The sequence below is a fragment of the Schistocerca nitens genome, chromosome 4, assembly GCF_023898315.1.
Source record: "Schistocerca nitens isolate TAMUIC-IGC-003100 chromosome 4, iqSchNite1.1, whole genome shotgun sequence".
Classification (NCBI taxonomy): Eukaryota; Metazoa; Arthropoda; class Insecta; order Orthoptera; family Acrididae; genus Schistocerca; species Schistocerca nitens.
In genome coordinates, this window is record NC_064617.1 from 918010547 (window position 1) to 918033509 (window position 22963).

The following is a 22963-nucleotide window of genomic DNA, read 5'->3' on the forward strand; positions in this document are numbered from 1 at the left end:
CACCACAATGGACTGGCTACCGTGGTGGATATTGGGCGCAGAGAAATTCAGTTTTGTTGTTGGGGTGAAACAGGACAGGAGACAATGGAAGAAGATGACATACCCCAGACAGTGTCCTCGCCCAAATAGTTGAATCATAGGTGGAGATGCAAAGCCATGACAAGAGATTTAGGAGATCGAATCTAAGGGCACTATGGATAACTCGTGCACCACATAAGGTGTCCTTCTCCATATGGCCCGCAAGTCTGTAGAATTTTGAAAGTGGCAGGACAAACCATAGAATGTGATCTGAACTTACGAGGCCTAAAAATGTGAGGCTCTTTTTAGTCACCTCTTACGACAGGCAGGAATACCTCAGGCCTATTTCTAACACCCGGACCCACAGGAGGTCATAACTGTTTTATTTCAATCTGGATTCTTGCACCTTCTTCTTCTTAAATTGGTCTTGGTCGAGTCAATCCTCCTTGCTCTGGGTCTCTCTCTTGCACTCAGACTTGGCCTCCGTAATTTGTTTTAGTATTCTCCAATCTTACATTCTTTTTAAATGTCAAAATCATTTTCACCTACTCTTCTCAATTCTAGCATTTAACTATTCTACTCCAATTTCCTTCCTAGAGTCTTCATTTCTCAGTCCCTCTCTCCTCGTTTTCCCTAACATTTCTTAGGAATTTTATTCCACTGGCTTTGCTGCTACTCTCTTCTCTCAAAACTGAACAGGTCTTCAATTTATATATCAATATGGGTGTAAGGTGCGTCTCGTAAAGCAATTCCTTACGCTTCATTGGCACCTTCCTTCCCCAGACTAAGTCCTCACACTCCAGTAAAATGCATTGCTCTGTTGCACCTATTTGCTAATTTCTACCTACTTCCATCCTTGCATTCTGCATCATCTCACTTCTTAATTTAAACTTGTCCAAAATTTCAATTTCTTGCCCTTCATATGATTTGCCTTCCCTTCTCCTCTACTCACTACCAAAGTCATACTTTTCTCCATATGGCATTTCATGCGATATTTCTCAGTTTCTTCATTTAATATGTCCAGTTGTTCTTGCACATCCTCACTGTTGGTTCCCAACAAAACAACAATATTGGCGAATAGCAATAACTCCCTCTCCCTTCCTCTTTAAGCTTCTTTTTTCTCTTTCACAATTTCATTTGATGATGATGAAGTTGTTGTTGTTTGGCTTGTGGAGCGCTCATCTACGTGGTTATCAGCGCCCGTACAAATGTCCAACCTTTGCTCAGTCCAATCTTGCCACTGTCACGAATGATGATGAAATGATGAGGATGACACAAATGCCCAGTCATCTTGAGGCAGGTGAAAAATCCCTGACCCCGCCGGGAATCGAACCCATGTCCCCATGCTTGGGAAGCGAGAACGCGACCGCGAGACCACGAGCTGTGGACAACAATTTCATGTGCCACCATTATAAATAACAGTGGTAACACAACAGTTTCTTTTCTCAACCCTGTAACATTCCTAAACCAATTTGTTCTTCCAACTTAGGTCTGAGCACAACTGAAGATTTTGCCACATACTGCTTGAACAATTTCTCGACTATTTTGTTTGCTAATTCTCTTTCTCTCTGAGGTTTCCCATACCTTTACTCTAGGGACATTATCATACACCTCTACTAAGTCAAGAAATGTCATCGCCGGATCTTTCCCACACCCCCAATGCTTTTCCATCAACTGTCTCATGATCCACAAGACTTCAAAAGGAAAGTGGCAGCTGAAAGAGTGCTGCAGAAAAGAAAAGCTATACACATGGATGAAGAATGAATCAAGACTGAAAGAACAGTCTGAATGTCAAAGTTAAGCAACTGAAATCCATACAAATCTATTTATATGTTGTCAGAAGTAAACACAGTATACAATGTGATGCTGCTATCTACCACCTCCTAGGAAAAGATCTGATCATGCTCACCAGGGTGCAGCAGCATTGGCCATTTGGTAAAAACAAGCATGACAATGGTCTCAGCACCACCTCTTAACCCAGTCCTAGATAAAAGAACTAAAATGTCAAACATCATAATATAAGTGGCCATGCACATAAAAGTTTCACATTTAAAAGTCAATTCTTTTTTGAGACAGTATTACCCTATGATTTACACAGGATGAATCAAGTTTGGACGATTCAAAAAGTAAGATTTAATGGAAAATTGTAAGCCACTTAAGTTGTGGATTCCTATGAAAATGTGACACATGCCACAGAGTGCAGCTGCTAATCCACCTCAATCAGCCCAGTAAGATTTCTAACAATGTTAACAAAAATACTGCTTAAAATTTGAACATATATTTCACCTGTAAAAATACTGATCTTGTAAGAAAATTCTTATATAATGTAAATACTTTTGGATAATCAGTGAAATGGAACCACCACCACACCACACTGCAATATCAATTCTGGAAAGTTCTCAAAAACTCTTGTTCGTATATTCTGGAATATTCTATGATTGTATAAACAGCTCTACTCTCTGCCCAGGAGTTCAGTTCTGGCTGTAATTTGGTGCTCATTATAAATATGCCTTCACTGTGAAGTGTTGTACTGTAGTGACAACCCTGCTTTCGGATTTTGACTTGATTCTGGTTACAGCTGACATTATTTGGTGGAGACAAAAACATCTATGTCACTGTGGCTCCCATAAGATGATGTAAAAGCTATTGCATATATGGACAGGAGCCAGAATACAAGCAGTACATTGTTCAAATGGTCTGTACATTCAGGAGACCAACAGATTCCAAACCAGCAGTAAGTCAGTTCCACATCAAGCATCAATCAGTGTTTCCTGAGATGATGTTCAGGACCTGCCTAGCTGTCGAATTCACGAAAGCGATGCAATGCAACCATCTATAGAGGGGAGCCCGCCACAGATGAAGATCCCGCAGGGATGGCAATAATGCAGATGCCAGAAAACCTCAATGACATCACCATTGATGGCCATCATGTTCAGGTGCTAGGTGACTTGTTCTTCCTTTTCTGTAATGTCAAATGCTTACCATCACCTGCTAAAGAAGACTATGTCCTTTGACACACAAGCGAGTGCGCTGAATGTTGCATAAGGGTAAAATGTCCACCGACAGGCACATTTATTGCAAGAGCAACTACCAATGACAGAATGCAGACCTTCAAATTAGTGATTTCATCAGAATGTAGTCACGATATAATTCATAGATGGGACTTTTTGCAGGCATCACAAGTAGTGGACTGTGGAAGATTAGAACTCTGATTTATGAAACTATTTCAACAAGCACACACAACATAGATTGCTCTGAGCAGTTGTTTGTCAAGTTCCAGTCATCAATATAGGTGCTCACTTAAACTGTGAAGCTTTTGTCAATTGCAAATAGCTACTCAGACCCACAAAAGAATTCTACATGTGAAGAACAATCATAAGCAGTGTAGGTGGTCAAGGATAACTCTCGATCACTGTCACGAGCAGCCACAACTCATCTGTAAAGGTGCATGTGTGTGAAGGGACAGCCAAACCAGTCCAGGAGGGGCAACCTAATGCCATTAATGAAATATCATGCTCTGCTACCATTACAGACAGTCTAGAGGAGGAAGCTACTATCAAACTGCCAATAGGATTTGGGTCAACAGAGGAACACCATCAGTGAGTGTTAGCCATTCTGCACCAGCTTTCCAAGGCTTTCGAATCTGGAGTGGACAAAAGACACAAAAAATGGCCCATGGTAGAATACTGTTTCAATCTGGGGGTCATCCACCAATTAGCCAGCACCTGTATAGGATTTCCCTGGCTGGAAGACTGATAATCCCAGAGGAAGTGGAGGAGAGGCTACAAGATGACATCATTGAACCTTCAGAGCGTCCCTGGTCCTCTCCTGTGGTCATTGCAGAGGAGGACAACAGCACATGGCGTTTTTATGTTGACTTGGCAAGTGAACAAAACATGAAAATGATGTCTACCTACTGCTGTGAACTGATGACACCCTAGACTACTTAAAACATGTGTCAACTATGGACATGTAAACAGGTTTCTGGCAAATCAGGGTTGACAAGGTGAATGGGAAAAAAGACTGCCTACATAACTCCTGATGGCCTCCACGAGTTCAAAGTTCCGGCCATCTTTGAGCACATGATGAACAACCTGCTTCGACACCATAAATGAATGACATGTCACATTTATCTGGATGACACCGTCATTTCTTGCGAAGGCACATGAAGAACATCTAAGCCACCTGAGAACTATTTTAAAGTGATCTCTCTCTCTCTCTCTCTCTCTGTCTCTCTCTCTCTCTCACACACACACACACACACACACACACACACAAATACCTGTACCATTACATTGTCCTGGCTGACTACACTGTGCTGTCACTGCAGCTCAAGGGGGGTGAGGTGTTTCCATTATCAAGTAAGCAAGCAAAGATGCAACAAGAGATGGCAAAAACTGTTAAAAGTGAGTGGGAAGGTGTAAATACAATACAGTATCGTGAGTGACACCTAAGCAGAATATAACTGATTACAGTTTTAAAATGTTAAAAGGCATCTGTCTAAACAAAAACTTGGAAGAGCAGAAGTTTTGTCTCCAAAATACATATTTTATTTAGACTAATCATTAGAGATAATTTAATACACTTTAGGCTTTCTTCTTGTGTACAAAAATTCTTCCCTTGTGTGGTACGGTGCATAAGGATCATCGACATAGTACTTAGGCCGCTTCCAGTATTTTGTTACCATCTTATCTAACAGGGTGCTCTGCGTGGCATTACAGAAGACATGTTGCCTAAGTCGCCGTCGCCTGTTTGATGATTTTGTCCACATTCGCTTATGTCGTCCAGCTTTTGTTCGGATCCATATGCCCCTGCAAATACAATGCAACACTAAGCAATCAACACCATACACTTCAAAAAGAACAGGGAAAAATATCTGAATTCAACTTTACAATGAAAAATCTGAAATCTGTCACTTTTTTTTTCTGGGTGAGTTTTAGTGACATGCTCGCAAAACACTGAAATACTAACGTGATCAATAACTAAAAAGTAAAAGAATCAATAACACATTTATTCAAAATTACTTTCAGAGTCTCCCCCCCCCCCCCCCCCAAATTATTTCAGAAAGCAATCGAATTCTAACATGTGACAATTCAACAGAGATTTCTTTTCTTTTTATATTTTCTTTTCTTTTTTTTTTAATATATATTTTTGGCCATTGAGTCGGTTGGCGATTATGTGCTCACAAAAGACTGCAAAATTTAAAGCAGGGCTGGCAAATGAATGACTCCTTTCACAAGTTGTCCTCCCTCAGACAGGACAGGATATTCCTTTGGTGGGTGTGGGACAGAACGTGCTGGGTGGGTACACAGAACAGGTCCTGCACATGGATCTTCCACAGGAATGTGATCCACTGGATGGGCAGTGGATCACTTGGGAAGAGGTAAAAAAGACTGTGGGTAGGAAGTCCCTCATATCTGAGAATGCTGATAGGCAGTTGATAGCCCTGGATACACATGTAGTTAAGTTAGTCCATTGCAGGATGATACTGGGTAATAAGGGGTTCTCCTTCGCACCTGGTTCATGAGAGTGGTTGGAGTATAAGAGAGAGTGTCGATACACTGTGAAGACCTGTTCGTAGGCAAGTTATGCAGACTTGAGCATGTCTGTGCAGCCCTTAGTAAGACCTTCAGTGTACTGGTCCCCACGTGGCCAGACTCTATGTGAGAGACTTTTTAGTGCAGAACAGATGGTGCCTAACAAAATGGAGGAACTGTTTATGGTTGGTGGGCTTGATATGGAGCTATTGGAGACATGGAGGACAACACCCAGGAAGGTGACATGCTGGGCTGACGAGGAAAAGGTGAAGCAGATACGAGCTGTGGTTTGAGAATAGTGTCTCTCGATCCTTGGTCCAGATCATGAAGATATCACAACAAATCTGAATCAGGCAAGTGGTTTCAAATAATGGGGGGGGGGGGGGATTAGAACGGTTCTTCTAGATATCCCATAAACCACATGGCGAAAGTGAGTGCCTGTGCCATGGCCTTTTTATTTTTTTGTGCATCTCTTCCTTGGAGAAGTATTTATCAGGAACAATAAAGTTAGTCAAGTGTATAAGGAATGAGATAATAGGTTTGGCATTGATACAATGTCGGGAGAGGGTGTTCAATAGTGGCAAGGAAATGGGCATGGGCGATGATGTACGTGGAGATAGTGTCAACAGCAAGAAGCAGGGATGTAGACAGTATTAGTGGGGAGGGTTGGGAGGTGATGAAGGAAGTGGTCGTGTATCCTTAATATAGGAAACTAGGGTGTAGGTAAAGGGTGAGGTTTTGGGCAACAAAAGCTGAGATTCTTGTCATGGGAGCACAACCAGCAACAATGGGACATCCAGGATGGTTAGGTTTATGGATTTTGGGAGGCATGCAAAAAATTGATAAGCAGGGTAGTAGGTGGGTTAAAGAGGGAGATGAATTTGGTAGGAAGACTTTCTGGGAAGTGTCTAAGGATTTGATAAGGAACTGAAGAGTATGTAGGGCATAAGAGGTTTGATCAAAACGTAATGGGATTTTTTTGCATTTGTGGGCTTTATATATCCTATTTTCAATTTTTTTGTATCTTGTCGGTACACATGTTCCTTATGTACATTTGCATTTTCTGCTGCTTTGAGTATTTAGTTTATTGTTGATGGTTGAAAATGTTATACATGTTTTCGAGTGCTCAGTGAATTTTTACTTTTTCAAAAGATGGATCAAAGAATTTGCATTACATTTTGCATGAAATATTGAACAAAGTACAGCACTGCATTCAAAATGTTGACTGTGGCTTTTGATGAATCTACTGTGTGTAAGACAAGAGTTTATGAATGGTATAAATGTTTCAAAGAGAGTCGAGAAGATGTTGAGGACGGCAACTGCCCTGGACCCCCTACCACATCAATTACTGACAACAATGTGGAATAAGTAAAGAAAATGGTTCTGGAAAAATGCCAGATCACCATCAGAGAGGGTGCTGTGATGTCAGCATATCCTTTGGCTCATGTCAAGCAGTTTTTTGGATGGCTAATTTGCGGGAGGGGACCAAACAGTGAGTCATCGGTCCCACCGGCTTGCGTTAAAGTGGGGAGGGAAATTGGCTATGTCCTTTCAAAGGAACCATCCATGCATTTGCCCAAAGCAATTTAGGGAAATCACAGAAAACATAAATCAGGATAGCCAGACAGGGGTTTCAACCATCGTCCTCCCGAATGCGAGTCCAATGTGCTAACCACTGCACCACCTTGCTTGGTAAGCAATTTTATCAGATGTTTTGGACATGAAATATGTAGCACCAAAGTTTGTTCTGGAATGGTTGAATTTCAACCAAAAATGATGTCATGTAAACATTGCTCAGGAATTGCTAATTAAGTACACAACGTTTCAGAACTTCTAAAGAATGTTATAACAGGTGACAAAACAAGGGTATGTGGGTATGATGTCAATACCAAGGCCCAATTGACCCAATGGGAACTGCCTAAAGAGCCACGACTGAAAAAAATTCGTCAAGTTGGATCACATGTGAAGGTTCTTCTCACTTTTTGTTTTCGTCAATTACAATGGTATAGTGCATCACGAGTTCCTGTCTTATTGTAGTACAGTATACTACATGGAAGTAACCTGTTTGTGTGAGGCAGTCCAAAGGAAATGACCCAAACTGTGGCAAAACCACTTAGGTAAATTGCATCATGATAATTCTCCCACTCATACCTCAATGCTTGTTCATGATTTTTTGGCAAAAAACAAAATCATTATGTTGCTCAACCATCGTATTCACCAGACATGGCTCCTGCGACTTCTTTCTAGACCCAAGGCTGAAGACAACCATGAAAGGATGCTGTTTGCCACCACTGATGAGATAAAAACAGATTTGCTGAAGAAGTTGAACAACATAATGACAAGTGAATTCTAGAGGTGCTTCAAAGATTGGAAAAAGAGCTGTAACAAGTGTATGATATCTGATGGGGTTACTCTGAAGGGGGCAAAGTTGAACAAAAAATTTCTTTTTATTTTGGTATGAGGTATCTGCCATTTTCTGACTGTTCCATCTAAAAACCTTCCCACTGTTATCCAATGCCCAGCATAGCCTTCAAACTCCACTCAAAAACCAAAGCCTACCCCTGAACCTCTCCCCCGAATCCAACTGTCTGCTCGCCCAAACCATGGCCTGAACACCCACAAATCACGTTCTCCCCAAAAATCCATAAACCTAACCATCTTTAATGCTCCATTGTTACTGGTTAATGTGCTCCAACTTAAATAATCTTAGTCTTGTTCACCAATACTCTGCATTCATTGCCTACAGCAAGCTACCCACATCAAGGACATACTCTACTTCCTTCATTACCTCTCAACTAACACCACCATATTTTAACATGGATTCCTGCTCATCACTGTTGATGAGACATCCCCGTACGCAAACACCCCCTTGCTCATGACCTTGCCACTGTCGAAAATCGCATTTCTCAACCCACTGCTGATTCCAGCTAGATTGTAACACATAACTACTACTCCCTCTGGGGTAAGATATATAAATAAATTTACTGCATAGCCATGGGCACTTGCATTGTACCCTCTTATGCCAACCTATTTATAGGCCATCTAGAGTAGACTGTTCCAGCTTGAATGCCTGCCTGCAGGCAGCTAGGTGGTGACATGCAGGCAGTCAGGCAGCTGGTCCATTGTTTATGCCATCATAGCGATCATACTTTCCCAGTCAAGCACCGATCTGCACAAACGACAAGAGGCTTACACAAGTGCAAAATGTGTGTATGTGGCTTACACTGTCTGTGTATGACTGTAGGTGAGCTGAAGGAAACTTGCAGGTACCTTCGTCCCATGCGGCACCATTCGAGCCCCCTGATCTATAGCAACCCTTTTTAGCCAGCCTAGATTCCAAACCTCTTGTCTACTTAAGATTCACTGATGATATATTATTATCTAGACCCACCCTCAACCCCTTTTCTCCAAGCTGCAAAGCAGCACCTTCTCATTGTCCAATATAACTCCAGAATGGATAAACTTAACCACATACATCACCAGTACTTCAACCCAATCTAGCAACATGCCTAGATGTAAGGACACATCTTACACAGTGCCCTTCCCATTTCTCCTAAAGTGATAATCTGCCCCATCACCCAATCTGGTTTTGTCCTTGTTACATGGATGATGTCCCTGTGAAAGACCCATGAGCAAGACTGTTCTAAGCACCCTCCCAACACATCCTACTACAGTCCCAAACACCACATCTTTCCATCCACCAATCCTTCTGGCCCCACTAGCCTCTCCCCAACACCTGCTTCAACAGCTATCTCCATAACCCCAATTCACTTAATTTAAATTCACACTCTGCTCTCCCCAGTGTCCCCCTCACAACCCATCCCTGCACTCCGCTGTGTACCACTGCCAACCACGCCTGCGACATTCCTATACTGATCACTTACTGCCTCTTCCTCCCTGCCCTCAGTCACCATGCCCTCCACCTCCCGACCCAACTGTCCACTCATCCAGTCTACCCAAAACAAAAACTCACCCTAGTTGAGCTGCAGCACCAGGACACTGTAGTCAAAAAGTCTTGTGTGTGTGTGTGTGTGTGTGTGTTGGTAGTAATACAGTGTCCTTAAGATCAGTAATGTTTTCAGTCTTGTTTATCTGTCTGCTGACTGCTCGGCACCTCAACCAAATGGTGTCTGTGTTACCTTTACTCCTTCCATTATTTGTATTTTTTGCAGAATTTTTTTTTCAGATAGGGACACGGCTGGATGGAAACACAAGAGCAGGATGAGTGGAAAAAGAGAAGTGAGTGGAATGGCATGTGGAGTTGAGCTTGTGCCAGCCACACATCGTAAGAATGTGTGATGCGTTTCCATAAGAATGTGTGATGTGTTTCTTATAGGCCTCTAAAAATACTGAATAAGATTTAAGCTTGATAACTAAGAAAAATGACTCAACTTTTCATGTGTGCCTATCCAACATTCATCATCATCTCTGGCATCATGAAGGTAGAAAAAGTTTTGGTGAAATATAACATAAAAATAAGTACAATAGCTCCCCACCCATCCTCTGTTTTTGAGAAAGAACTTGAATGTCACTACCACAGTCACTATCACAGTCTAAATCAAACTCTATAAGGTAAATTATAAAAGGTGCAGCACAGAAAATACACGAAAATTGGGAAATGACATTGAAAAGACTAGAAAACATAATATTGGCACAAAAAACAACCAAATTATGTAAATAATGCTTTACATGTGCTTCCCATGTTCTAAGCTTGCCTTTCACATATTAGGAAAAAAATTAAATATCCTAGATCTGCACACAGTATGATGGCTGTTCCAACTAGAGGACCTGTACTGATAAAAGTGATTAAAAGTCTGAAATTCAAAATGGCAACAGGTGTAGGTGCAACACCAGTGTCACAATTAAAACAGTTTCACAAATTGTACAGCTCTTGGAAAACATTGCTGATATGTCAAATCACAAAGGGGTGTTTTCTCACAGATTAAAAATTTCAGAAATGATGCCATTGTTTAAAAGTGGTAACAGCCATACATTTGAAAACTACCTACCTGTATCATCCTTCAGTATTCCCAAAAATTAATGAAACAGTAAGTCATCAAATATAATCTACTGAATAGTAATCAAAATGGTTTTTAAAAAGTACAGATGTCAGGAACATTGGTAATGATTTACATATACTAAGTAAGTGAATCATTTGCCCAAACTACATTATAAGCAACATTTTTGTCAGAAGTTAGTTAGAGTTGTAACAGTGCTGTATCTGACATCCTGCATCTTCTGGTTAAATCGTTTCCAACTTGTGTGATTTTTAGTACCACTGTCATACCACAAAATTCTTTGTTATGATGAGCAATGTTGTAAGTGATGACATCAGGGGCGACATACTAAATGTTGTGGTAATGGAGTACAAATGTGCTTGAACAAAGGAATGAAATGTGAAATTAACATCTGTGAGTGGAGGGGCAATAAACACAATGCACTGAGGGATAGCAGATGCTTGTATATATTGAGGAAAAATGGTCATGTCCCTGAGAACTTGCCACCTGATTGGTTGAATGGAACAATGTTGAAACTGCTACTGATAATGAGGTAAAAGGTTCTCATAATTAATGTGCATGTGTTAAAAATTTACAGAGTTGTAATATAGTAATATAACACTTCATTGAAACTGGAATGTTTTGAATATAACTCTGATTTTTCAAATTATTTTGATTTGTAAATTTTGTGAGGGATGTTCACAATAACAGGAAGGAATTTTATTCTTTTTCTAGGAAAGAATTTGCCACTTTCAGTTTTCATGCAGAGATTTTACACACTTAATTGAGACAAGCAGACAATTTTTTAGCTTTCCAGTGCAATGAGATGGCTGATCTAAAGAGAAAACAACAGAAGAAAGTGTCTTGTCACCAATGTTCACTTGTGTATAATTAGCCATTATAAATCAGTACTGTATGTTTGTCAAAGGATATTAAATAATGTCTTGTGTGTTACACCTTGCAGACTGATAAATTAAAGAGCAATTCATGCCTGGAAGTAAATTAGGGAAAGAATTCCAATAGACCTCTGAAAATCCCAGATCATGACAGAGACTCAGTGAAGAAACACACTGAACAGTTTCCAAAACAAGGAAGCCAGTAGTTTAGGTGTAAAACTGACAATTGCTTTTTGAGTGTTTGCAAAATGTTATGTTTTCTTCTAGCAGAAGTACCCTGAACTACATACCAGTGGAAATTTATATGGAGATATTTCAGAAGTGATTTTAAAATCAAATTTCATGTCCTGAGGTCAGATGTGTGTTCATACTGCAACAAACTTCATACGCAGATTGTTAGTGCATATTCCACCAATGAATAAAACGAGCTGAAACAGAAACTGTAATTAACAATGGTAAGGCTGAAGCAGCATACAGAAGACTCGCTGCTGATACCATAAAAAGCAAAACAATGAGTAACAGTATGACTCATATGGATCTTCAGCAGGTACACTTGTGCCAACTGTTGAATCATTTTTCTGCCAAAACATAATACCAGTAGTACACTGTTTTCATGTGGAAGTATTGCTGGCAGAGATTCATGCTTTCTGAAATATGTTCTTATATATTTCAATCCACTCAATGATGGTGAGGTTCAGAAGTTGATAATATGGTTTGACTGTTGCATTGGACAGAACAACTGCTGTATGATTTCCGTTTTCCAAAATCTGACTGACTGTAAATATTTCACTGCTGAAGACCAGAAATTCCTCATGCAGGACACAGTTTCCTACCATGAGATAGGTAGTTTGCCCTTATAGAGAGGCACGAAAGAGCCTTTCATGTATATCAAACAGATGATTGGATCCAGCCACTGCCAAGCCAAGGATAATGGATTCTGTGTCAGCAAGATGGAACCAGAGGATTTCAGTGATCTTAGTGCACTGGACAAAGGACTGCATAGAAGCTCATTCAAAATAACTGAGTATGTGTGGCTAGAAATTTCATCTTATGACCTTACTATCCTAAGGGGAAGAAAGTCATAACAACCTGCAATTATGAATTATTCAAAGCATTACGAAGAAGCTGAGAGGTACTGAGAAAAGAAATCTGTCACCATCTAACATTTCAGTTTTCTCTATCTTTTGTCATAAACTTTTGCCAATCAAAAGTGCTACAATAAAAGACTCACTTGCAATGCATCAGTTAATCTCAGCTGAAAAAATTATATTTCTATTGGTGATTACCAAGTGAACAATGGATCTGCACACGTGTATGGAAAACTCATTGATTTGAGGTTTGAAACTGTAGTATTGAATGAATATGTTTAGTGTAATTGCTACAGCAATGATTTTTGTTGCTTGTGCAGTTTTGTATTGTAATAAACATTATGTCATTTGACCTGTTTTGTCCTACTTTATCAAAATAATTTTTCAACTTCTACACTGAATACCACAGAAAAAACAGTGTGTTGCAACAGTACAATGTTGTAACAGTGCAAATACAAAGTTATTCATCCGTGAAAATTACAATAGCGCTATTAGATCAAGAAAGTCCAAACTGATAAGAATGACATGGTTTTTTATTCTCCTCTAAAATTTTCTTTTTGTTAGTTACAATACAGTTTGGTTGAATGATCCAAATACACACCTAAAAATAACAAAATTGCTCTAGGATTCAATTTAGATCTTACCACAGTTTTTGACAGTGCCTTTTACAGATCTTTTTCGGCCATCTGCAAGCACTCAGAATTCAACAGACAGAAAATCAACTTGTTTTGAATCATATTTACAAATCAGAATACAGGTTGTATGATTCACATCAACTCATCTAATCAAAAAGTCAGACAATATCTGATGCAAGGGAAGTCAAAGTGTACCTCAAGGCAGCATGCTATGTCTTTTTGTTCCTCATTTACATAGATGACATACAGACCTGAAAAACTGCAGTCAAGGTCATGTTGTTCACAGATGACAATAGTGTAATAGCGAGCAGTGTAAATGAATCTTTGGGTGAAACTGCTTTATGCCCAGTTATCCAAGGTTAACATGAAATGAAGCCTTCAATATTGCTTTGCCAACTAACAAGGAAAGTGTCACATTTCAATCTCACTCACACCTAAGGCTATGTTACAGATCAGTCATGACAAAATACTATCTAAAATATAAAGATGCAAAAAAAGAGAATATTTTCAGTGTTCCGTTCTCTTTTTGATTGTGCAAATATGATGTCACACAACACAAATCATTATCTCATGGACTGAAACCAACATCTGGGATCAGTAGGTTCAATTGGCCCTAAGGTTCAATGCCAGCAGGTTCAAAATGTGAATAAAACAAATTACTGTACTAGTTTGTTGCATAAGTTCATAGTGTTTTTGTTTGTAGGTTAGTACTCTGATTGCTATGGGTTATTTACTGATTGTCATTTTTATTTGTAGTTCACTGTTGCTATCTGAATTTAAATATTGTCATTTTGTCATTTGGAGATAATGAGTGGAGTTGTGGCTGCTAGGAAATGGAGTGTCACATGGAGAAATCAGAACATTTCCAACATATTCTTCTGTTTGAGTTCGTTAGAGGGGTGACAGCAGTGGAGGCAGCCAGAAAAATTTGTGTCATGTGTGGGGATAATTCCATTGGACAGAGCAAGGGAAGAAAATGTTTTCTCATTTTGAGGAGGATTGTTTTGACATTAGTGACTCCCCAAATTAAGGAAGACCTTGAGGATTGAAAAAAGATCATTTAAATGCATTTCTCCACAGTGATCCATATCAACGTACTCGAGAACTGACAAATGGGATGAACTCTAATCATTCCACCATTGTGTGACATTTGCATGCAGTGGGGAAGGTTCAAAAAATTGGGTGTATGGGTACCATATGCTATGTGCCAAAATTACAAAAATCAGTGCTTGGCCTTATGAGGATCTCTGCTATCTCATCACCAATTAGCTCATAAAAAAACCAACCATTCATATCCCGTATCATTACTAGTGATGAGACAATAGATCTTTATGCTAACATAAGGAAAAGAAAGGAATGGCTGAGCTCAAACTATGCAGCAACTTTCCGTACAAAGACCTGCATGCACCCGCAAAAGAAAATTTTTTGCATCCGGTCGAATAGTGGAGGTGTTGTGTACAACGGATTGCTTCCACTAAGTGTAACCACCACTGTTGACATTTACTGTCAACCCCCGAGACGTGTTGCAGGCGCAATCCAAGGACAAAACCAAGAAGACAGAGTGAAGTGATGCTACTTCGCAATAACACCCACCTGCTTTCTGCTGGACCGATAAAGAACACTATACAGGAGTTGGGTTGGGAAGTCATTCCACACCCATCTTAGTCACCTGATCTTGTGCCCTCAGATTCCCACCTTTTCCACCTTCTGTCGAACAACCTTCAAGGAAATTCCTTTCCGGATGAGAATGCACTCTGAAAATGGGTCAACAAGTTCTTCGCCTCAAAACCACTTGACTTTTACAGTTGTGGTAACCATGCACTACCACAGTGTTGGCAGACTGTTTTAAATAGTGAAGGAGAATATATTACTGATGACTAAAGCCTCTGTTATGTCTAGCTGTTGTGTTTATTAAACGTATGGAAAAATGTTATGAACTTATGCTCCAACCCAACACATTCATTTTAAAAAATACAAAATAATCAAAAATAATATCTTGATCAACTTAAATTAGAATGCTCCAGCAATGAAACTTTTCCAGATTCAGTTCCACATGTTTTGGCCTGAGAAACATTTCAAAAGTTTGTACCATTGAAGGAGCTGTAATTGCTTACTTTGAGTATTTTCAGACACTTGCAGTTCGTGGGATAGTATTCTGGGGTAAAATTAACAGTTGTTTAAATGAACTTTTATGTTACAGGAACGGGCCATTCCAACCATGACACACAGCTCTACAGGTAGGGCCTACACACGCCAAACCCCCATTTAAAAAGAAATGTTTACCTACAGAACTCTACCTACACATAGGTAAATGGGTATTGATGATCACAGTTAAACTAACATGGATTATCATAGCTAAAATACACTCAACTTGGGGCCTCCCCAAGTGGGACAATCATGAACAACTTGTACTCAAAAGACATATAAAACACACTGATGTAATACATTGTAAAGTACTGCCAGCTTTCATTAAATGGTTAGAGGAGGAAAAGGATTTTAGAGCAGAGTTAACAATATTTCTACTGGAGAGATGATTTTACAATGTAAATCAATCTGTCACCTTACGGAAATGCACAAACAACACACAAGAAGTCCACAAACAATTTAGAAACCCCAACATCTCACACACTGCATATTTCACCACTCTGTAGAGGATAGAAAATTCTTATCAGAACATTACCACCTCTGATTATATGCAATAAATACTGAATATGCTTCATACTGCAAGAAAAGTTGATGTTGATGTATACTTCTTGCGGATCAAAGGAGATAACATACATGGTAAAGAAAGTACAATAAAAGGCACATTCCAAGGAGTTAGATTACCCTGTAGCGGTTTTATATGGAAAATACACCACCAAGCACAGGAACTATGATATGTGGAGTGGACAGTAACTCAAAGGAGCACAGGAAGATTCTACACTTGTATTCAACCCAAACTGCCATGAAAACCATGGTTTGACGCAGCCAGAATGTGAAAACAGCATCAGAGCTCCACAATAAGAATGTGAATTGGACATGGATATTACCCCAGTCACAATTATAACACTACAGGCATTGATTCCACAATGTGCAGCCAAGAGAGTTAAGAAGAAGAAGGTGACTTGAATGGTGCTAAATGCACCAAATAATGGCGGCAGCAAACGAAGTTACATCAAAAGTTGAACCAACTGAAAATTCCATTGCCAAAATCATATTACAGTGTATTCAGTTCTGCACATCTACGGGTACCATACCGAAGATATGTGTCGGACATGATGAGAAAATAATAAATAGTGTGGAAACTTCAAAATTCTTAGGTGTCCATATTGATGAGAATTTAAAATGGGAAAATCACATTTTGGACTCATAAAACAGCTTAGTTCAGCCACGTTTGCACTTAGAATCATTGCAAATCTTGAGGGGAGACAAATCAGTAAGTTGACAATTTTCATTCAATACTATCATATAGAATAATGTGGTGCAAGAATAATATGTGTTGCTCACCAACAATCATCTTCTAAGAAGGTTAATGAGTTTCATTTTGTCTTTAGTAAAAAAGGGATGCATAATGCTGCAACAAAAATTTTTGCTCACTTACGCCAGTGATACAAAATGGCTGACAGACGGCAAAGTAAAATTTGGAAAAAACATGAAAAAGTTTCTCCTTGACAAATCCTTCTTTTGCATACAAGGATCCTATTATTGTAATGTGCAATAGCTGGTGGGTAGGAATTGGTGTGTGTGTGTGTGTGTGTGTGTGTGTGTGTGTGTGTGTGTGTGTGTGTGTGTGTGGTGATTTGACTGGTTGATTTGATGGAGGAGACCAACCAGCGAGGTCCTTCGCCCCATCGGATTGGGGAAGGACGGGGAAGGAAACCATCCCAGCATTTGCCCGAAGTGATTTAGGGAAATCATGGAAAACCTAAACCAGGATGGCTCAATGTAGGTTTGAACCACTATCCTCCCGAATGCGAGTGCAGTGTGCTGATCACTGTGCGACCTTGCACTCTCTTACAAATATTCAACACATAGCCATATTTACAAAATAATTTGCAATGTGACTATAAATTACAGACATCAATACTTAATAATTTATGTATATCACAATAATATATAATTTCAGTATAGTTATAGACAACTATCTCAGAATACGTAATTTATAAATGTTACATTCTGTATTTAAACAAAACAAAAGTAGCTGGTTAATAGGTCGAGCTCACATAAAACCAGATAAATAAACAGATGAATCCTCCAAACACGATCCATTTCAAATATGCTGCACCACAGTGATGTCACACAATACAACACAGTTACGTCACTGATCAAATCAAATGGGCTGTACCGCTGTGCCTTTTTCCAAGAAATGGGAAAATTTTGTTGTTAGAGGGATCTATGACAGATTATAGTTAGAAGAGGGGCAAATCCAGGAGCAAATTCAGTACAGAATCAGACAGGGATTACATCAGTCCCTGGAGCTTTGTTCAGTTTTAAAGACTTCAGCTGTTTCTCAACACCACTGACACTACTACTTCTTTCATTCGTATTTTCAGTGGTACGAGGATTAAATTGTGGCAAATCTCCTGGGTTTTTCTTTTAAATGAACATTTGAAAATTGAGTTAAGCATTTCAGATTTTGCTTTGCTACCCTCAATTTCAGTTCCTGCTTCATTCGCTAGGGACTGGATACTAACTTTGGTGCCAACAGCCTTTGTATATGACCAGAATTTCTTTGGGTTCTGTGAAAGATCACTTGACAACACTGTGCTACAGTAGTCATTGAAGATATCATGCATAGATCTCGACAGCCAAACATGTTTCATTCAGCATCTCCATCCGTAGCCCTAAGCTTCGTTTTACACCTATTAAGCAGTAATCTCTGTTTCTTTAGAAGTTTCTTTACAGTGACTGTACACCATGGAGGTTCCCCCATTATGAACTGTTCTACCGGGTACATATCTACCCAATATCTAGACAACTAAAAAACTTGAGCCAGAGTTCATCTACGTTGTGGTGTCACCGCTAGACACCACACTTGCTAGGTGGTAGCTTAAATCGGCCGCGGTCCATTAGTACATGTTGGACCCGCGTGTCGCCACCGTGTGATCGTAGACCGAGCGCCACCACACGGCAGGTCTCGAGAGACGTACGAGAACTCGTCCCAGTTGTACGACAACATTGCTAGCGACTATACGGACGAAGCCATTTCTCTCATTTGCCGAGAGACAGTTAGAATAGCCTTCAGCTAAGTTAATGGCTACGACTTAGCAAGGCGCCATTAGCCTTAAATAGCTTGTATATAAAGAGTCACTTGTATCGCCACAATCTCCAGATGTCTCATCAAGAACGATGTATACAAGGATGTATTAAAAGTTAAGTATATTCCAAAGATACGTATTTTCTTTATCACATTCATTAAGTCTCCTGTTTCAGACCTCACTCCATCCTTCGTGAGTTAGCGCGTGCATCTTGGCCGCCTCTTTCAATTAGTGTGCATAGTGTTGGCAAGTCTGCCGACACTACATACGTAATCCTGTCCTGTGCTGAAAGTATCAAGTTCCTCATTAAGATATGTCACTAACTATTTTTTCTATCTATTTTACTGAACATATATATCTTTCTGCTTGTTTTAGTTGTCCTTCGTACTTTTGTAATCATTGCTGCCGGAACCATGTCATGATCACTGATACTAAGATCGGTGCTGACATCCTTAAAGACATGAAGTCTATTTGTTGCCAATAAATCCAATATATTTCCATCATAAGTGGGGTTCCAAACTATCTGCTCTGGGTAGTTTTCAGAGAACGCATTTAGTAAAGTTTCACAGGATGTCTTTTCATGCCCACCACTAACAAAACTCTAATTTTCCCAACTGTTGGACGATTAAAGTCTCCATCAATGATTACAGTATTATTGGGGAACTTACATACAAGGGGACTGATATTTTCTCTTAAGTTTTCGATTACATCAAGAGCTGAGTCAGGTGGGCAATAGAATGATCCAATTACAATTTTATGCATACCCCTGATACTCAGCCTTGCCCAGATAATCTCACATGCAGCTTAAAGTTCTATCTCGGTGGATCTGAGTTTCTTGTCTAGCATGACAAATACACCACCTGCATTTCCCATTTGCTATCCTTTTGTTGTACACGTAACTTTTCTCCAGATAGCTCACTGCTGTCAATTTCAGGCTTCAACCAGCTTATGGTACCTAGCATTACATCAGATTCGTTGCTTTTCATGAGTGCTTCATACACTGGCACTTTGTTGCAAATGCCTTTGTGTTAACTATTAGGATTTTAAAACTTTCACCTGTGGGAGGCATTTCTTTCAATCTTACACTGATGCTTCTGGGTTTACGACAGCTATCATTATCTAGGTTGGATGGGGAATCGCCTAATCTAATAAACCCTTATGTGCACCCACACATACAACACTTGACACTAGCACTGCAACTCTCCTTTTTATAAGCTATGTCACTATCCTCATTCTCAGATGATTTGAGAATTTCTTAATATAGTATTGCACTTAGTGAAGTAAAATTCTTGGATTCAGATGGGCAATAGACCAAAAATGAGTAGAAAAACTGAGTAGATCAATACAAGAATTTCAATTAAACTAATCATGGGGTACGTGAAACAAACTTTTATGTCAAACAAACTTCTTTGACGGTAGCATTTTATGCCCATAGCATATCAAGCTAGTGTTGTTTCAAGGCTTCAAATATCCCTCAGCCAATAGGACCAATGACCTCAATGTTTGGGCCCCTCCCCCAAACCAAACAATATCCTTTGACCAATAACATAGGGCCTAACAGACAAGGAGAGTTTTGGTTTATTGCTCTTATTCTTTGACATTGTGCTGCACAGCTGGCGAGCCTATATTTCCATTCAGCACTAAGATATTCTTAAACATCCACTACTAAACATATCAGCCTGAAAGACAAGAGAACAGAATCAAAGTATTGTGAATACTACACAACATGAAGCCTCAGTCAATGAAAAGTGTTGAACAGGCTCATTATTAGCGACTTATTCGAAAGCTTTAGTTAAATATTAGTTTAATATAAGACTATCTAAGGCAGAATAAGGCCATTTCAAAGGCGTCCACGCCGATTTCTAAATTCTTTGGTTCATCTGAATTTTGACATGCTTTCTTAACGCACCTATTATATGCTGATAATGACATTAACTTCTCGCATTTTCATCACAATGAAGGATAACAAATAGGGAGTACCCACCAATGCAATCTGAAGAAACGTTTCAAAGCTGCTTTAACAGATTTCCTTTTTCCCTTTTTAAGGGAAAACTTCGTTACTGTCCTTGTCAGCGGCGGTTGAAGAAAGGCGCCCTGGCTTGTGCAAATAGCCCTGTAGAAATTAGCTGGAGTTATATCCAAACACTTTAACAGCACTATACAACAAAATCTTGTAAATTAAAGAACAACTCACAACCGCGAAACAGCAGGGCTGAGGGCGTTCTCACATGACTTAACCAAACTGCCTGAGCGTTGTATTGGTATCGTAAGTGGTCTCCTTGCAATAACTGTAGCTATATAAGATCCATGAACGGCTGTACTGCACTCAGCAAGGCGCCGAAGACCTAGAATCACACAGTTGATAATAATTTACCACACGAAATGATTTCAAGTCAAATAACCATACATGATTTGTATAGACGCAATAGGCGCGTTAGCTACGATATTGTAAATACCAGTTATTGCAGTACGTAACATATTCGTAATACTGTTTTTGTTTACTTATGGCAGCATCATATCAACTACATTGCCATTCTTACAGCTTCAAAGTTCTCAATCTACTTGAACGTAAAGATACTCCCAACTACACTTGCTGCAGCATGTTTTCCTATGTTCATTGCTCGATGAAGGCCAAGTCACACTGGCCGTCGCATCACGCCTCGTGCCCGTTCCGTCAAAACATTATGCAATTCATTTCAATTGGTCCCATCTGCACTGACCGTCTCGTCCCGTCACGTTCGGCACCGTCAAGGATTTTCTGATGAAAAGTTTTAAAGGCTGACGTCAACCGTCCGTTGCTGATCATTGGACCCACAATCGCACTTCTGCTCCATACATGGTCATGCGCAGATGCCCATATTTCGTTACACAGCGGTTCATATCAGTTATTTGTTCGTTAGCTGCTATAAAGAGTTTCGTTTCGTTAATTCTTTTGTTAAAATCTGTAATAAATGACGACAGATCAAGTTGTGGCGCCGATGAAATCGACACCAACATCGATATGCATTCATCTTTGGACTCTAAGCGTTATCTTTGGCTCTTCCGCCATGTTCAGTTCAGTTCTTTGTGATCCTTGTATGTGTTAAGGTTAATAAATGAACTATTGCTAAATGGATGTGTGTATTGGTGCAACCAACCCGGTAACCCTCCTCACTGGTGACCCCGAGTTGTAACGTCTTCGGTTCTCGCCGTTTTACTGTGTCCGCGACCTCCGCGTCGGTTATTTTCGCGTGTATTACATCGACACAGCATTCGAATAATGACTTCAGCCCAGCACCTAACGCCGGATTTTGTGATCGACAAGCATCGTGTTGCGGGCGATGTACACTCGCCAGGAGTATGCAACAATAAGTGAGGTTAGGAGTGGGCATGACTCCGGATATCTAACACCTTTGTTCCCACCACATGTGCCCTCCTTCATCGACTGTGCAGTTACCTCTTACAGATCTCTGTGCAGTGCGGAACCAATGCTGATTTCTGCAAATGCTTCGTCGGACAACCTACTACTGCCAGGACAACGATTTGCAACGCCGCAATCCGTGCAGTACCACACGGATACCTGTCACGTGGCCGGAACTGTTTCGTTCACAGGTCTACCTCCTCAGCATCTGACCACGCCCGCGCCTGCCTCGGACCAGCATCAGCACATGCCTTCCTACATCGATACCTCAGTCTGGAACAGGAACAATAACTTGTTATCTGTGCCTGACTTCCACCTCGGTCCCACTGCTACACCTCAGTGTTTTGTGCCACGACATTCACCTTATCCGCACACCGTTTTGAGTGATGTCACTATGAACATTGAACATTCACACATTCCGTCCCACGTTTGACATCATTTCCCACACTGTGCTTCTGGACAGCCCGCACCTCCGAAGCCTCCGTGGAATACAGGTGGCCCTGGCTCTGATCATACATGGAGCTTTCTGCAGACTAACACGCGATCTCAAACTTTGAACTTTTTCTCACCTGTCGCCCACGCGCTGGCACCAGTCGAGCTTCCGCTACCATTCTTGGCACATCTTGGTACCTCATCCGGGTCGGTCTTCCGTGACGTGTCAATCGTAGCGCACACGCAACGTGTTGAGCTTCCGCAACCGCAATCAACACATTACGGTGTCTCACCCGCGTCGGCCTTCCGCGTCGTGATGGATCGCGCTCAACCACAACGTGGCACCTTCACAATGCCACCCGAACAGCTGTCGTTACACATCTCCTGGAAGCACACTCTCCTGGAACACTACAGCAACAACAGCTCGATTCAGGCAGTGCCCCGACGAACTCAACTCACCCTGTTCTTCTGAAAATTCTACAACGCTTACTGACGCTGCCGCCGTTTAATCCCGACAGAGCAACAACCTGGTTCAAAATTGTGGATGAAGTGTTCGACCATTACAAACTCGGCGAGTCAACCAGGTTTCTGTGCCTCATCACCCACCTGCACGACCAGGAGCACTTGATTGCTGACCTGGTTGACGCCCCAGACTTATCTACCCAGTACACTCTAGCCGAAAGGCAGTTCTATGTTGGTTTGCACACTCAACTGAGGCAGCAA

The 22963-nt window shown here is 40.5% G+C and overlaps 1 protein-coding gene across 1 annotated transcript; it reads right to left on the reverse strand.

The window, feature by feature from the left end:
- Positions 1-4545: 4545 nt before the first annotated feature.
- On the reverse strand, positions 4546-21006 carry LOC126253524 (39S ribosomal protein L35, mitochondrial). The gene is made up of 4 exons (XM_049954901.1): positions 20865-21006; positions 20603-20753; positions 20393-20521; positions 4546-4829 (listed from the first exon to the last, which is right to left on the reverse strand). The coding sequence occupies exons 1-4, from the start codon at positions 20884-20886 to the stop codon at positions 4595-4597; spliced, it is 537 nt and encodes a 178-aa protein (XP_049810858.1). The 5' UTR covers positions 20887-21006; the 3' UTR covers positions 4546-4594.
- Between the last annotated feature and the right edge of the window lie 1957 nt (positions 21007-22963).